General features: G+C 34.8%; 1 protein-coding gene across 1 annotated transcript in view; it reads right to left on the bottom strand.

The window, feature by feature from the left end:
• ATRNL1 (attractin like 1) overlaps positions 1–18,385 on the bottom strand; it is an 831,601-nt gene that overhangs the window by 206,655 nt on the left and 606,561 nt on the right. The window contains exon 27 of the mRNA XM_025396530.1: positions 15,978–16,085. Coding sequence (XP_025252315.1) covers positions 15,978–16,085 — 108 coding nt within the window. The remainder of the gene's footprint in view (positions 1–15,977; positions 16,086–18,385) is intronic.

Genomic DNA, 18,385 nt, shown 5'->3' with positions numbered 1-18,385 from the left:
TCCTTTTTATCACCTTAAGATAATGTTTCTCATTCATTTTTTCTTTATTATTTCTTTCTTTTGTTTCAAACTTCAATAATTAGTTAAACTCTACTATTTAAGGCAATTTCCTCTAGGACAAGAGAACAACAGAGACTGACTCAGAGGCAAGGGCAGGGATGTTATGTGGAGTCAGTTTATTGGGGTGAAATAAGAAATGGCTAGATAGGAATGGTGGTATCAGATCCATGGAGGGTATACAGTACATTATGTAGAGGAGTTATATATATACACATTTTTTTTTTACTATAAGAGATAGGAAGCTAATGTGGTTTGGCTCTGTCCCCACCCAAATCTCATCTTGAATTGTAGTTCCCATAATCCCCATGTGTGCTGTCCTGGGAGGGACCTGGTGGGAGGTAACTGACTCAGGGAGTAGTTACCTCCATGCTGTTCTCATGATAGTGAGTGAGTTATCATGAGATCTGATGGTTTTATATGGGACTTTTCTCCTTTTACTCGGCACTTCTCCTTCCTGCTGCCATGTGGAGAAGGACATATTTGCTTCCCCTTCCTCTTTGATTGTAACTTTCCTGAAGCCTCCCCAGCCATGCTGAACTGTGAGTCAATTAAACCTCTTTCCTTTATAAATTACCCAGTCTTGGTTGTCTTTATTAGCAGCATGAGAATGGACTAATACAGAAGCCATTGGGGAATTTTGAGCAAGGTGATATGAGAAGATTTGCATGCTAGAAAGATCACTTTAGTAGCAATGTGGAAAATTGCCTGGAAGAGTGAAGGCAGGGAAACCAGTAAGGAGGATAATGTAACAGAGCAGAAAAAAAATCATGAAGGCTTGAAACATAGGGCAGTAGTGAGAATAAAGAGATTCATTTAAGATATACTTAGGCTGTAGAACAGACAGGGCTCAATGACAGATAGAAAATGAAGAATCGAGTAAAAGGAGATGGATAACTCAGTTTTTGTCTTAACTATCACAGCCTTTGAAACAAATGTTCTACATCTCTTACTACTCTTAAGCCTCAACCTTATACATCAAGTTCACTCTCTGCAAGTGACCTTATTTCTAAATTATCATGAAAAACTAGGAGATCATTGAAGGTAAACTCCTATCAAATAGAACGGCTCAAAATTTCCTTTGATCTTTACCCATCATTTTATTATCCTTTTTCATCTTTCTAAAATTAATACTTATACTTGACTTCTTGATACCTTCTCTGCTTTCACCTCCCCTTTATCCTACTACACATCTTTTTCCTTGAATATTTCTTCCCCCAAAAAACTTTCTCTTGAAACTGCCAATTTCTTAAATTACAATCTCACGTCCTTCCTTCCTTTAAATATTGTCAGTTTCAAGATGGTCATCTATCCTTGTTGCATCCACTTTCTCATTTTCACACATCTCTTGTGGTCTGGCTTCTGCCATTCAATACAAACTACTTCCTCAAAAGCCACCGATGACTGCATAATTACCAAATTCCATCTTCTCTCCTAGTGCTTGTCTTCATTGACTGCTTTGAAATGGATGACATCTTTTACCACACCATCCTTCTTGGCATGCTGTCTTATTCTTAATTCTAATGGTTCTAAAACTCTTCAATCTTCTTAATTCTGCACTCTTTCTCAGCCTGTCATTTGAATCTTTGTTTCCTTATAGCAATTTTCCTAGATTCTACCTTCAATTCTCTTTTCTCATTCCCATGACTTCAAGTACATAGGAAGAAGATCCAACCTTCTGACCCCTCCCACTTTTTGACCCAGACTATCCCTATATTCAGTTAGTTACGTTCTGTATATTCTACATTGTCAAAGTTTTCAGTGATATTTGCACCTTAACATTTTGACAATCACTAGTTCAGGGCCTGCCCTTTCAAATTGTTTCTCTACCTCAATTATTCTTCAATCCAATTGATGCTACAAAATGCTGCCAGTGTAATCTTTCTAAAATTAATCATAAAACTCTTCTCAAAAACCTTCTGTGTGATCCTCGGCATCTTGTTTAAATCGTCTTCCATGATGTGCTCCTACATTTGCTACCTTAACTCTCACAGCTGTTTCCTCACTGGGTGAATGTGGCCTTCACACTGCCTCACTCCACATACCACCCTGTTTTCTCTCTCCGTCCCTCGCTCACCTTGCTCTCTCAAATTGGCATGCTTCTTACTTGTCTCCATCCTCACCTATTCATATCTCTGCCTACTGACATTTTATGTACCTTTAAAGGCCAAGATAAATGACCACAACCTTTCCTGAAACATTAAGCAATACATTGAGTATTGTATTCCTTTTTCCTCTTCTTCATGCTTATTGCCCTTTTGGTATTAATAACATATTTTTATTAGAGGTATTTTTACAGTTACATATCTTTCCCGTTAGTCTGTAAGTTTCTGAAAGGTAAAGATAACATATTTTCCATATCTACCTCCCATACTGCTTTGCTAATAGGTGAATATTTGTGGAGCCAATTGTTCATAGTATATAGAGTTTGGTTTTAAGGTAGAATTTCCAGTTTAAAATATGGAAAAATAAAACTGAGCTGTTATAACTTTTATTTTCTAAGATACGCTTGGATGAATGAAAAATCAAGAAATAAAAACTCCTTCATAAACAATTACACTTAAACTTTACATATTTGATAGTCTGTTCCATAACATTGTGTGTGTGTGTGTGTGTGTGTGTGTGTGTGTGTGTGTGTTTAAAGACATAGGATTGGCTGGGTGTGGTGGCTCACACCTGTAATCCCAGCACTTCGGGAGGCTAAGGCAGGTAGATGACTTGAGGTTAGGAGTTTGAGACCAGCCTGGTCAACATGGTGAATCATCATCTCTACTAAAAATACAAAAATTAGCAAGGCATGGTGGTGTGTGCCTGTATTCCCAGCCACTCAAGAGGCTGAGGCAGAAGAATTGCATGAACCTGGGAGGTGGAGGTTGCAGTAAGCCAAGATTGTGCCATTGTACTCCAGCCTGGGTGACAGAGCAAGATTCCATCTCAAAAAAAATAAGATAGATAGATAGATAGATAGATAGATAGATAGACAGACAGACAGATAGATAGGATCTTGCTATTGCTCAGCCTGGCCTGGAACTTCTGGCCTCATATGATTCTCCCACCTCAGTCTCACAAGTAGCTGGGACTACAGGTGTGTGCCGCTGCACACAACTTTCTGCCCCACTTTTCTATGTCATTAATGGTAAATCCAGAGCTTTTCTCTACAAAGCAAATTTAAAAAGGCATATAATAATATAAACAAAATTATCAAGTGTAAATATAAGAAAAGGTCTCTGGTATGAAATATGTAAGAACTATGACCTTTGATGAAAAAAATCTATATTAAGATTTGAGGTAAATTTGCATATTTAATACTCTAAATTTTGACCTAGTTGCTATTTTATTTTCTAAGAAAGTAAAATATGGGAACACATGAAAATATTTATTTAGCTAAAGTATAACATTATTGATTTCTTAGATTCTACATATAAAATATCTAGCTTTACATTTTTAATATCTGGTATTTCACTTCGTAAGATTCTATTTGATTTAACAGCATTTTATAGGATTCTTACAGTCAGTTATTCCATTAAGGATATAAACCTGATGAGATTATCTCCTACTGCATGTAACAGAAAAAAGGAAATACAAGTTAAGTTAGTAACTGATTTTATGTGAAACATGAGCAAAAAATATATTAAACAAACTCATAAATTTAGTGTAAAAGTAACTGTTATAGGCAACAATAGCCTAATAAAATATTTAAACAAAAACTAGGAAATAACTACTGCATACTACCAGACATACAATGAATGCTTCAAGACAATCTAAAAAGTTAGAAAAAGGAGCCAAAAATATGACTAGCTGATTGCTGTTACTGAGAAAGTTGTATTAATTAAGATGTTAATACTAGTTTCGTGTTAATGATTTAAACACAATCATTTTAAAATACATAGGAGTATTCAAAGGGGTTGACAATACTCAAATTTACCCTACTGTGTTTCATAACTTGTGGAATGTTCTTTGGTGCAGGAGATACAATCTGCCCATTCTGTTAAGCGCAGTTATTTTTGGTGGATTCAATATGTTACCTCTTTTATCTGAGAGGAGGTGAAGGGTGGAGGACAGTGTGGCAATTCAGTCTTGTTTATCCAAAGCTATTAACACTGTTCCTAAGCATTGTTAAAACTGTATTCATAACTTTCCAATAAAGGATATTATAATCTTACTTTACATAGCCATTTATTACTTGCAAGGATGCTATATAAAAATAGTTTATGCTAGATTGATTCAGCTGTGATATGACCATAACCTTAAATAATACATTATTCTCTTGAATGGCAGCCAGTATGAATAAGGTTGATCTGCCTTTTGTACATCCAAATGTTTCTATTTATTATGTCAGACACAGTGAAGAGAAACCAGTTTTTTGTTGTTGCTATTGTTCATTTTCATCTTTACATTTTTCTCCATCATAGATTATATTCATCTTAAATGATTTAAGATCAGATAAAAATCATATTTCAATAGCATCTTAAATGATTTAAGATAAAAATAAAATTTCAATAGCACAATGAAAAATTTCATTTGTAAAATTTTAATTTGGGATGTATACAATAATTATAAATATATATATTTAGCTTTGGACTCAGTGAATTCTGAATGAAAGATGCTAGCAGTATTTTACTTTATAAGGACAGTTAACCTAGGGCATTTATCAAATTATTTATTAAAAATGTAAACACATGACTTTTATCATGCTTAAACTTTGGATTATATTAACTTAAAGCCATGTAGATTTCAATAATTTCAGTAATACATTATATTCATACGATTTTAATAGTTCTATTTATATCATGTTAATATTGAAGAAGCACCATTACTTAATTCTTATTTCATGCTTCAATCAATCATGAAACTCATGATATTTATGTTACTATTACAAATCTGACATTTTCAAAAAATTTTTTTCAAAACATTGTCTGCTAAATGGTTTTGGTGAAGAAAGGTCTTTTTATAATTTTAAATGAAAGATGAAGAAAATTCCAAAGTGCTGCTGGGAAACTAGATCTTTCCTCACTTCAAGAACCAAAGGTGAGCCTATAAAACTCTCTTATTTATTGTCAATAATTTTCTTAAAATAAAAAATCATGACTGGGCACAGTGGCTCACACCTGTAATCCCAGCACTTTGGGAGGCTGTGATGGGTGGATCACCTGAGGTCGGGAGTTCCAGACCAGACTGACCAACATGGTGAAACCCTGTCTCTACCAAAAATACAAAAATCAGCTGGGTGTGGTGGTGCATGTCTGTAATCCCAGCTACTCAGGAGGCTGAGGCAGGAGAATTGCTTGAGTCTGGGAGGCAGAGGTTGCAGTGAGCTGAGATCATGCCACTGCACTCCACAGTCTGGGTGACAGAGCCACACTCCATCTCAAAAAAAAAAAAAAAAAAAAAAATCTTCTAAATCATTTATTATGAAGAATTTGGTAATTTCCTTACAATTTCTTTCTGTCTACTACCAACTGAAAATCAGCTCCCTCTCTTAAGGAAAATGGCTCATGGGGCCTATAGGCAACTATGTGCAATTAGGGATTGGGTCCTACAGAAATTCTGGTGGAGGGAACTTATGCCTTACTTTCTCCCCTTTGGACTGGCCAAGCGCATAGGAACCAGCATCAAGACTCAGTGTAAGAATTTTACAGCGGCTTGGTCTAGAGAGAACTGTAAACACCAAGAGAAAAGTCAATATAATTCCTAAAAGACTGCACCTGGACTCTCTGGTCCCTACGAGGCTTAGAAAAAAGCAGAATTGAGGGTCTGGATCCTCCTTTTCCCTGAAACTGGGGGAGTACCAAAAGGTCAGTAGGAAATGGGTGGTGTGACTGTTTCTATGCCACTAGCACATTCACAAGTGAAGAGGACCTCCCTTCCCACCCCTTTCGACTTGCCAAAGCCTGAGTCTTAAATTGGTGACAATGAAAATAGCGAGCCAAGGCCAGGAAGAGGAATGGCAATCCAAAGAGAACCTGTGTTCAGTAAAATAGAGTTGCCAGAGGAGACAGCTATAGATAGTGTAAGGAAGGCCTTCCCACTTCAAAATAACCAAATGCTTAATGATGTATACTTTTTTCTTTGTTTTTAGACAGGGTCTTGCTCTGTTCAACCAGGCTGGAGTGCAGTCTACGATCATGGCTCACTGCAGCCTCGAACTCCCAGGCTCATGCACTTCTTCCACCTCAGGCTCCTGAGCAGCTGAAACCACAGATGAATGCCACCATGCCTGGCTATTTTTTTTTATTTTTTTATTTTTTTATTTTTCATTTTTTTTAGAGACAGGGTTTTGCCATGTTGCCCAAGCGGGTTTTGACCTCCTAAGCTTAAGGAATCCTCCTGCCTAGGCCTCCCAAAGTGCTGGGATTACAAGTATGAACCACCGTGCCTAGCAAATGAAGTATACCTTGTAATGCATTGCTGAGAATGCAGCCAGTAAGGGAATGCTCCAAGGCAACCAGATAAAACTGGAGAGGGTGCAATGAGCAGCAAGCAAACATAACAAGAGTGGCCTTGAGGGTAAAAGCTAATATAAGCAACTCACACGGTAAGAAAACTGAGTTTGAAAATACAAAAATTAGCCAGGCATGGTGGTGCACACCTGTAGTCCCAGCTACTCGAGAGGCTGAGGCAGGAGAATCACTTGAACCTGGGAGGCAGAGGTTGTAGTGAGCTGAAATCGTGCCACTGTACTCCATCCTGGGTGACAGAGCAAGACTCCTTCTCATAAATAAATAAATAAATAAATAAATAAATAAATAAATAAAAGGAAAACTGAGTTTGAGATTCCTGCCCTATTCCAGAAACCCTGGAAGAAGAGACTAAAGAATAAGGAGAGGCCCTTGGTTTTTAGCAGAAGCAGTCCTCTATGGAGGAAAGCATTATTTAGGTCACTGGCAAACCACAAAGTAAGATCAAAGAGGAGCTCATAAAGATCACCAAATACACAAGGAAATCAGTCATAATGAGTGAGAGCCAGCAGAAATAATCAATAGATTTAGATTTCCAAGGATTTCAGATATTGAAATGATCAGATACAACATAAAAATAATTTTGTTTGGAATGAAAAATGAAGTAATGAAAATAGTAAGGAAGAAGAGACTTTCAAAAACTGTCAGACTTAAAAAAAGAACCAAATATAACTTTAAAAAATAATAAATAAATCATAAAATATAACTTTAAAAAGTAATACAAATATGTGTTGAAAGCAATCCAAACGGTTACAGTAGAAAGCAGGTCAAAAACAGATTTTATACACTTAAAATAATTAGTGAATTGGAACAATGTTCAGAATAAGCCAAAAGAAACAGCGGAGAGAAGTAAATAGAAAACAGAAGAGAAAGACTCAGAGATTGTGAAGATAGAAAGAGGTTTAACATGCATCTAAGAGTCTTAGGAGAGGAATAAAGAAAATGGAGAAGAAAATACAAATGGGATAATGACTCAAGAATTTTTAGAAATAACCAAAGACTTGGATTCTCAAATATAGGAAGCACAAAATATGCCAAGCTGGTTAAATATAAATAAATGTATACTTTGTTCAGTTGTGATAAAACTGCTGAACACCAAACCCAGGGATTTTGGAGAGAAAAGCTAGATTATAAAGGAGTGACAATTATACTGAAGGAAAGTTTTTAGTACAGTAGTTTTCCCTTATCCATGGGTTCACTTTCCATGGTTTCAGTTATCTGTAGTCAACTGTGGTCTGAAAATATCAAATGGAAAAATTCCAGGAGAAAAAGATTAAATTGCACATAATTCAGACTTGGAAAAAGATGCGAATCATCTCTGTCTAGCATATTCAGCCTGCATCTACACTGTATAAACTACTTGCCCATTAATCACCTAGTAGCTGTCTTGGTTATCACATTAGCTTTGTAGAATCACAGTACTTGTGTTCAAGTACCCTTATTTTATTTAATAATGGCCCCAAAGTGCAAGAGTGGTGACGCTGGCATGTTATTATAATTGTTCTAGTTTATTATTAGTTATGGCTGTTAATCGCTTGTTGTGCCTAATTTATAAATTACACTTTATTGTAGGTATATACGTCTCGGTTTGGTACTATCCCATATTTCAGGCATCCACGGGGGCTCTTGGAACATATTCCCTGGGGAAGGGACCTACTATAGCAACAATGGAAATCAGAAGCCAGCCATTGTTTTCACATGAACACAATGTTTGAGTATGGTTCTCCCACTGAAAGATAACTAGAATGCTTGATAAAGTATATTTTAAATAATTTCTTAGATTGTAAAGAGTAAGAGGATACTGAAACTGGAGAGGGGAATAGGAAGACTAAGAGTTTATTATCAAAAGACATATGCTAAAGGGATTTCTTAAAGACACAGAGAAGGAAAGTGGAAACATTTTAAGAGGAAGCTCTGAAGGCAAAGAACAACTGTGAGCAAAGATGTGTACACATGCAACAAACCTGCATGCTATGCACATGTACCCTAGAACTTAAAGCATAATAATAATAATTAAAAAACAAATAAAATAAAATAGACAGTATGTCAGTAAATTTAAACACATATTGATCATATAATACAACAACAATAATATTTAATTCAAGGGATGACAAAACTCATAGAACTTAACAAAGGTAACTAAAACAATGAAAACTGGAAGCAAGATTTAAATTGTTCTTACATTGGGAAGAGGGAAAAATGTTCATTAATTTTTGACTTAAACTATGCCTGTTAAAATGTTAAGAATAACAACTAAAAGAAAAGAAATACAATTTTATAATCCCAGCACTTTGGGAGGCTGAGACAGGCGGATCACGAGGTCAGGAGATCGAGACCATCCTGGGTAACACAGTGAAACCCTGTCTCTACTAAAAAATACAAAAAAAAAAAACAAAAAAAAAAAACAAAAAACAACTAGCCGGGCGAGGTGGCGGGTGCCTGTAGTCCCAGCTACTCAGGAGGCTGAGGCAGGAGAATGGTGTGAACCTGGGAGGCGGAGATTGCAGTGAGCTGAGATCCGGCCACCGCACTCCAGCCTGGGCAACAGAGCGAGACTCCGTCTCAAAAAAAAAAAAAAAAAAAAAAGAAATACAATTTTATAACATCAATTGAGGAAAAAAGGGAATATTTTTTAAAGAGGGAAAAGTAATAGGAAATTCAGGATGAAAATAAAGCAAATGGTCTTTGCTTTGGTCTGAAAATATTACCAAAAGACACAATAAGCTGATTAATTAAAGTAGAGAAAATACAGCATTTAAAATCAATATCCAAAGAGAGAAAACATTTATAGCAGGTAATTTACAAATGCTTAATATATTTAATCTAGAAGTAAAAAGGCAAGGAATGTTCCAATTGAAGGATGAAGAAAGATATCAAATGAGTTATTCTATCATTTCTAATTTTTCTAGAATTAATACAGTATTTCTTATATAATCAGATGACTATCAATAAATGCTATTAAAATAGAAAAGGATAAGAGAATAATGGTCAACAAATGAACATCTAGGAAAAATACAAGTGGTTACAGACAATACAAAAATACTCAATTTTACTAGCAATAAAAATTTGGTTAAAAGAAGAAAGAAGGCAACATTTCTTGTATCAAATTAATAAAGTTGTAACAATGCTAACAATCAGGTCTGACAAGGATGCAGGAAAATAGAAATTCTCATACTTTGCTAAAGATAGTGTGAACAGAGACATTTCTAGAAAGTAAATAAGCAATATACCCAAGATCCTAAAAGTTAGTAACTTTTGATTCAGTAGGTTTTTTTCATAAACTAAGGTCGAGTTATATACAAAAATTAAGTACAGTCTTATTTATAATAGTGTGAAATTAGAATAATGCTAATTGAAAATAAAATAGGCAAGTAAATGATGATATACCACAAAATAATTAAAACATATTTTTGAATCAAACTTAGAAGTGAAAAATGTTCTTATTCTAATACTGACAAAAACAGAATGCAAAATCACATATAAAATATGCTCTTAATTTTGTAAAAATACAAATATGCAAAATGAAAATGTTATTGGAAGGAAATAAAAGTTCTGGCACTGAATATTTATGGGTAATAGGATAACGAAATATTTTAATTTGTATTGTATCTGCATTAATATTTATCTATAATGAGGATGTATTCTTTACATAATCAGAACATTGATAGTAAATGATAATAATTAAAAACATAAAACATCACAAATCAGTTATAAGAAAAAAGGAAACCTGGGGAAAAGTAAATAAGCTAGCTTAGGCCAGTCACTGGAACTACTGTCCATGGATATGGCAGGACAAGAATGAGGAACCAGGGGGACCTCTGGCTGTGCCCAAGAGCAGAGGACTGGGGTCATCCTACTCTAGGAATGAGGCCAGCAATGCTCTTAACAGGACAGCCGCTTCACTTCGACTGCCTTAGACTTTAACAATGTGTTTTTCACCTTGGGAGAGAGGTTTCTTACATAAGATACGAGGTTGAACTGTCCCAATAAACAGAGAATGAACTTCAGTGCGATGTCAAAATTAGCAGTTAAAACTACCAAATAGAAAGTAGACTCCAAATTAATTTTTTCTAGGTTAGGGGGCATTGAATTCACATATGCTTCTCCATTGTCCAATGCCTTTTTGAAAACTCTACTTTATAGCACTCTTTATATGTGGAGAGAATCAAAACATTACAAATTTGTAAAATGAAAATTCTGGTATAAAGTAGTTAAATATATACACAGAATACTAATGAAATGATTAGTCTGGTAAAAATCATGCTGTAAACATTGTCTTTAAAATTATTAATTAGCCTACTTGACTATAATTACCAAATAAAACCATCTTAAATTACTTTGTTTCTACAGAACTCTGTTACTTCATTAGCATAGCAAAACTACAAAAGTTATTTTTATAAGAAACTTCTAATATAAAAATAACAGAAAGCTTGTGTGCTGAGTTTATTGCAATTTAGTAAATCACTTTGATTTCTTTATAGCAATTTAGATTACAATGGATAACTGCTGGAATACTCTGATATACTAAGAGAGCCTATAACTTTCCAAGTGAAAGTTCTTCCTTAATATCCACAATTATCTATGACTATTTGAGCACCTGGAATCAAAGTATGCTATATGAACTTTAACTCTATGCTTTAAGGAACTCTATTCTTTACAAAAAAAATTCTATAGATATATTGAGGTCTAAGATGTATTCTCAATTTGAACTGAAACCAGCACATATAAAAAGTAATGTGGGAAAGAAATCCTTGGGCCAATATGAGATTTGAACCCTGGTTCTTGCTCTAGGTGACCGAAATTGTGATCTTCAGCATAGGTCTGAAGCTCTCAGAGCCTCAATTTCCTCAATAGTAAACAGAAAAAAAAAAGATGAAATATGCTCTTCCTATTTTATATGATTGACTTAAGACTCAAATGAGATTGAGATACTGTATGTAAAGGAATTTTGAAAAATAATATTTTAAACTCAATTTAAACATTTCGATCGTTCCCAAGACCTAGCAAGTTCAAATTCAACCTCTAAAACAATCTTTAAAAAGAACAAAGTTGGCTGTAATCCCAGCACTTTGGGAGGCCGAGGTGGGCGGATCATGAGGTCAGGAGATTGAGACCATTCTGGCTAACAGGGTGAAACCCCGTCTCTACCAAAAACACAAAAAAACTAGCCGGGCGTGGTGGCGGCGCCTGTAGTCCCAGCTGCTGGAGAGGCTGAGGCAGGAGAATGGCGTGAACCCAGGAGGCGGAGCTTGCAGTGAGCCGAGACGGCGCCACTGCACTCCAGCCTGGGCGACAGAGTGAGACTCCGTCTTGGGGGGGGAAAAAAAAAAAAGAACAAAGTTGGATGACTTACACTGTTAGATTCCAAAACTCGCTACAAAGGTAGAGTCATCAAGACAGTGTGGTACTGTCATAAGAATAGATAAATAGATTGGTGGAATAATATTGAGAGTCCAGAAATAAATCCTCATGGTTATGGTAAATTGATTTTCAACAAGGGTCTCTAGACTATTCAATGGAGAAAGAAAGTCCTTTTCAACAAGATATAATCCAGTAATTCCACTCTTAGACATATATCCAAAAGAAATGTAAACATGTTTATACAATGTTTTTACACAAATGTTCACAGTGGCATCATTCATAGTATCCAAAAAGTGGAAACAACTCAAGTAACCACCAACTAATTAATGTATAAACAAACTGTGCCACATCCATACAATGGACTATCATTTGACAATAGAAATGACTGAAGCACTGACACGTGCTACAATATATATCAACTTTAAAGACATTATGCTAAGTGAAAGAAGCTAATCACAAAAGATCACATTGTATATAGTTTTATTTGTATGAAATGTCCAAAACAGTAAAATCTATAAAGTTAGTAGATTAATTCTTGCCTAGGGCTAGGAGATGGGTGTCATGGGGAGGGGCTGAAGAAAAATGTGGGGTACGGAGACTGCTAAAAGGCATAGGATTTCTTTCAGAGGTGATGACAGTTTCCAAAATTTACTTTGGTGGTGGTTACATAACTGTGTATACCAAAAATCACTGCATTATATACATTAAATTGATGAACTATTGATATATGTTCTATATTTCAATAAAGCTATTTCCATAAAAATACCATATATTCATAACTAGATCTTGATCCCCAAATATAAAGGCCTTTCCTAAATGAGAATTTACATGTAATTATTTTTCCTTTGACATACTCAATTGAAATTTCTGAAAAAAACTGGTACAAAAGAAATAGAGGCATGCCAGTTATTAAGAGAACTGAGTAAAAAATAAAAATAGTAAGAATTCCAACAATTAATATAATGCTTTACGTTATACCAAGTATTTGCAAAAACGGCCCCATAGACAACAAAACAGTAAATCGGAATGAGTCATTTGTTCCCTCTCCTGATTTTAAACATGGAGATAATTTCTCAAAGAGAATGTCACACAAAGTTTCTCTCTCTCTTTTTTTTTGAGAAGGAGTCCTACTCTGTTGCTCAGGCTGGAGTGCAGGGGTGCAACCTTGGCTCACTGCAATTTTGGCTCACTGCAACTTCGCCTCACTGCAATTTCCATCTCCTGGGTTCAAGTAATTCTCCCGCCTCATTTTCCAGAGTAACTGGGATTACAGGCGTGCACCACCATGCCCAGCTAATTTTTGTATTTTCTGTAGAGATGGCATTTCACCATATTGGCCAGGCAGGTCTTGAACTCCTAACCTCAAATGATCTACTCGCGTCGGCCTCCCAAAGTGCTGGGATTACAGGAGTAAGCCACAGTGCTGGACCCAAAGTATCTCTTTGAAAAAAATCTTTTAGAGAGGTTATCTTAGTGGAAAATAAAAGAAATACATGAGCAAACAACTAGATATCAAAAGTAAAGGAGAACAAAAAAGTTCACTGTTCTTTACATAGGCCATAATAAAGAAAGAAGTGCATCCATAATGTTTGGATAAAAATTACAGGTGGTATTAATATACGGAAGGAGAAACAAAGGGAAGTTGAGAGCATGTTAAAGTATTAATTTTATTTGAAATGGGCTGTGGAGAAATATGTTTTAAAAAGCTTTAAGCATAGCTAGGGAAAAATCACTATGAATCTTGATAAGGAAAGGGTAGCTATCAGCAACATAAAAATAGAATATGCAATATTCTGTTTAGTAGATGAAAATCAGTTTATGGACAGAAGCTGGGAAAAAAAACCCAAAAAGAAGCAAGGCTGGTAACAACACACACACACACACACACACACACACACACACACACACACACACAAAATGGGGTAGCTGAAATAAGCCTTGGTAGAACAGTAGTTCATGTCAGTGTTAATATCAATTAAAAATCAATATCAAATGATTTTTATATCAAATCAATAAAAAAAAAACATTGATTTGATTTATATCAAATCAATCAAAAAAAAAAAAAAAAAAACCAGGCCGGGAGTGGTGGCTCAAGCCTGTAATCCCAGCACTTTGGGAGGCCGAGACGGGCGGATCACGAGGTCAGGAGATCGAGACCATCCTGGCTAACACAGTGAAACCCCGTCTCTACTAAAAATACCGAGTAGCTGTAGTCCCAGCTACTCAGGAGGCTGAGGCAGGAGAATGGCGGGAACCCGGGAGGCGGAGCTTCAGTGAGCTGAGATCTGGCCACTGCACTCCAGCCTGGGCGACAGAGCAAGACTCTGTCTCAAAAGAACAACAACAACAAAAAAAAGTACATGAAAAAATAAAAAAGCTAACAGTTTTTTCCAGAAAGTACAGGTGTAAAACAAAAGGATATAGTGCAATTGGAAATGAAAGAATGAAATAAGGAATATCAGAGAATATGAACTAAAAATAAGTAGGGCTAGACTTTTTTTTAACTCTACAAAATAAAATTTAACGTTAAAAATTCACAATGATAAAGAAGGAACCAAAATTTGGAAAAAATAGAACATGAAGATGTAATGATTATGAACACATGGGCACCTAACAATACATTATTGAACACTAGTAATGTGCAACTGACAGACTATGGTGACACAGTCTGTGTCATATTTGTTCCTTAAGTTTGTGAATTTTCTAGTTCTTTGATTATTTCTTTTCTTCTTTAGTCTGTGCATTACAGACATTTTTTTCTCTTGTTACTCGATTTTTAGCAGTATTTGAGAATGTTTTAAACAGATGGGGAAGAAAAGAATTTATAATAGTCCAAGAATAGTCTAAGTTTTCTCTGTGTGAAAGGTTTTTTACAAAAGTTACCTGAAACAAGGAACCAAAATGAAATTAGAGCACTTGCTGTACCTTTCATTTAATCATTCTCTTTTGTAATTTTTCCCCAAGAAGATATACACATACATTTCCTTATGTTCTAAGCTTCCATGGCAACCTGTGATCTAGAGTAGTAAAAAATCAAAATGTCTTAAAAATCATAGGGGAACATGCACCCAATATTTCATTTCCTCTAAAAACTGACCCTTTAAGTAGCATCCATGAGTTGTGATTTTTTATTATTTTTTCAGAAAAACCAAAAATGCTACAGAGAGAATCAATTATATGTATACCTAGGTTTTTGAAGGATTCTATTTTTCCATTCCTTATTTCCCTTGACAAAAAATAAAATCTGAAAATGGCAACATAAAATTAGTCAAATAAAGGCATTTTTTGCGTTCTGGTCATGGCGTGACGCAGGGATTGGCCAGCTCTTAAAAAAAAAAAAAAAGGCATCTAAAAAAGAATAAAGTGCTTCAATTCTTTACCCTTCTACTTAAATATATTTTACCACATATAAAATGTAAACAAAAGTAATAAACATACAATTAAATTAGTATGCATCATAATGCTTTGAATTTTGCACCTTTAGGGGTTATTATTTGCAGAAACCACTTCATGGATTACTTTTGGATTCTAATACCATATTTAGTTGCATATGATTTCTGTTTCATCATACTCTATTTCTGCCTTTGCAATAAAGGAATGTAATAATACAGCAATTAACCACAAATAAAAATATTCATTTTATATGTGAGAAACATTCACTTCTCAATATTCAAAAATGAAGCTATGTAATTAAAATGCAACTCATCTCCACCCACGTTGTCTAAGTAAACTTTGTTAATAAAGATAGATGTGAACTGTTAACTAGGGGCACAGAGTACTCCAAAGACTAAATATAGGTGCTTTGTTTCTCCGATCATACCTATATCTTAAATTCCCTCAGCTCCTATCTGTCAGAGAACGGCTGCCAGGTGAGCAGTCTGTCACTCTTGCCTAGGCTAATAGATTCTCCAGTGGCTTTGGTTACAGCTCATGTCATACTATTAAAACTATGTGCCTTGAAAATGGCATAACATATGTAGCTGAATCTTGTCAACTCTAGATAATCAGACTCTGTTTGGCTTCATAAGCAGATGTAGATTAGAGAAGCAATATAATAAATATGCAAACACAGTGGTCCTCTTTCAGCACCGCTGTTCCTACCTCTAATGGCCCTCGCAGAAACTCTGTTTGTTCAGCTCCCACTTCCAGAGCTACATCAACAGAAGCAAAGGGACGGCTGGCCATCTGCTGTCGTTCTCGAAGCAGTTGCTGGAGGGGGTTAAAAATGATTTGTCTTAAAATAGGTTTAAATGCTCATGAAATTCAACAATATCTGGTTCCCTTTTTTAACAAGTGGCATTGAAAAGTTAGGAATCATGTTACACACATATCCATATCTCGAGTACTAAAGATGAAAATTACTTTCTCCCCATGGCCTCGGTTATATGTCCACAGAGGCTTTTAATGTATGGTGCCTACAAATAACTTTTCCCTTGACCTCCATCCTGTAGGTCTAATACAATGTACTCAAAACCACTTTGAAAGTCTCAGGTGAGTGGTGCTACTTGAGTAAAAAGCGTTATTACAATAGTGGCTGTGCCAAATTTTCCTACTCAAAATAACTCATACTTTTGTCTTAGCTAAAAAAGAAAAAAACAGTAAAAATATTTAAGAAAAGATAATGAAAAGTTGCCAAAATGCATTAATAGAAATTAAAGGAACATATACCTGACAAGGCTAAGTTTTGTAAGTCATTAGAATCCCCTGTCAACTGCTATGGAACCAGAAGGAATTATTATTGGCAGTGTTTATAATTTTGGTCAAAGCCTTTGTTTATTATTCAAAATGAGGCATGATTAGTAAGTTGAGAAATTGTGTGCAAGAACTTCTAGAGCACCGCCACATACTTGTTTCTTTCTCTTTGTGACTATTCTGGGCTTTGCCCAAGCTAAAACCAATAAACTAGCAAGTCCCAACCAACTACTAAGCTAATTTATCTTTTTGCCTCTCTTTGTAATTATAATATTCATTAAGTCATGATAAAAAAAAATTGATGACCAGCACTAGATATTGCAATTTTTGCCCTTCTCATTCTATACAGCTAATAAAATTATTATTAAATATTAAAATAGGACGTGTGATGCAATTAAATACTCTTTAAAATGAGAAGAAAATTATATTATTGAAGAAAGGCAAAATTCTTGAACACAACGAATGGCTTCATTATTCACAGATATTTTTAAAGATTCTCTGTTATTAACTTAAAATGTTAACTACTCATCTTTGAATGTAAATGGATGTAGTCCTGTGAGTGAACATTCATAAAACTCCCTTGTAGATGATAAAGGAACACGGGCCAAATTATTTAAACACAAGTTTATTTATTTAAGCAGAAGTTTAGATAATAAACTGCCATCACACTTTATTATTTAAAATTTTTGTTTTAATAGCTGGTTTTTATTATTAAAAGAGAACAGTCACATGACAATATGGGATAGAAATAATGTAACTGTTAATGAGTAACAATTTAAGTTTGTAGATTACTTTTTTTGAATAAATTCATTTTAAAAATACATATTCAAAGTAAAAAGTGAATGTGATCTAAATTTTCAAATTATTCACTTTAATATAACTTCAAAATTATATTATTAAAAATACAGTTCCTGGCAAATAGAATCTGTTTCTGCCTCTCTCAATAGGAATGGGTAATTGATCTGAATAGTATTTCTATGCAAAATGCAAACATAATGTTATTTCAGATGCTGAGGGATAGTAAATGCGGAAGACACCAGGTTCTTTGTCTTTGGTAACAACACATACACCAACATGCCCAGACAACACACACACGAATATACAATCTACCCTTCCTATGATCATGTACAAATAGTCTTGAGAAAATTGTAAATTCCACTTTGTGTTTGAACACAATTTTCTAAGATTTGTATTATCAATTTTCTCCATTTGTATTAGCTCTCCTCAGCATACAAATGGCATCTCATATGACAAGTGATTGCTAGAAAAAATGAACAGCTTCTTTTTCCTCATCTTGCCTTTTCCTTATATCTGAAAGTAAAAAGTCTACAAAATAGAATTAATGAATACTCAATATCACACATTGTAATATAAATCAGCAAATATTCCAAACTCACAACTGTTGACAAAAAATAGAGTGCCATGGACTATAATCTATTACTGTGCCTCCCAAAACTCATAAAAAAAATCAGTGACTGATACTTTTGTTCAATTTTTAAATTTGTAGAATGCAAAAGTATATTTAAAAATTCTAGTTTGTTTTCTGAGCTTTGTGTTTCCATCACTTTTTAGGAACTGAATGTCTACTAAATTACTTTATATAAAGAAGAAGAAAAATATTCTTCCTGCCCAGGACTTTACTACTACAGCTTGTAAAGCAAGTCTGGCAAAATGGAAATAATTAGGTCACAATATAGAGTATTAGTAAAGTTACAAATAAAGAATTAGACAAATAAATTTATTCTGGGTGACCTAGTGGAAGACTGGTGAGAGAGCCCTTGCTGAAACAGCTGAGTTTCTGCCTCTGGGAGACTAAT

Source organism: Theropithecus gelada, chromosome 9, assembly GCF_003255815.1.
Source record: "Theropithecus gelada isolate Dixy chromosome 9, Tgel_1.0, whole genome shotgun sequence".
Taxonomy (NCBI): Eukaryota; Metazoa; Chordata; class Mammalia; order Primates; family Cercopithecidae; genus Theropithecus; species Theropithecus gelada.
The sequence above is the reverse complement of the archived record's forward strand: the minus strand, read 5'-3'. Positions and strand labels throughout refer to the sequence as shown.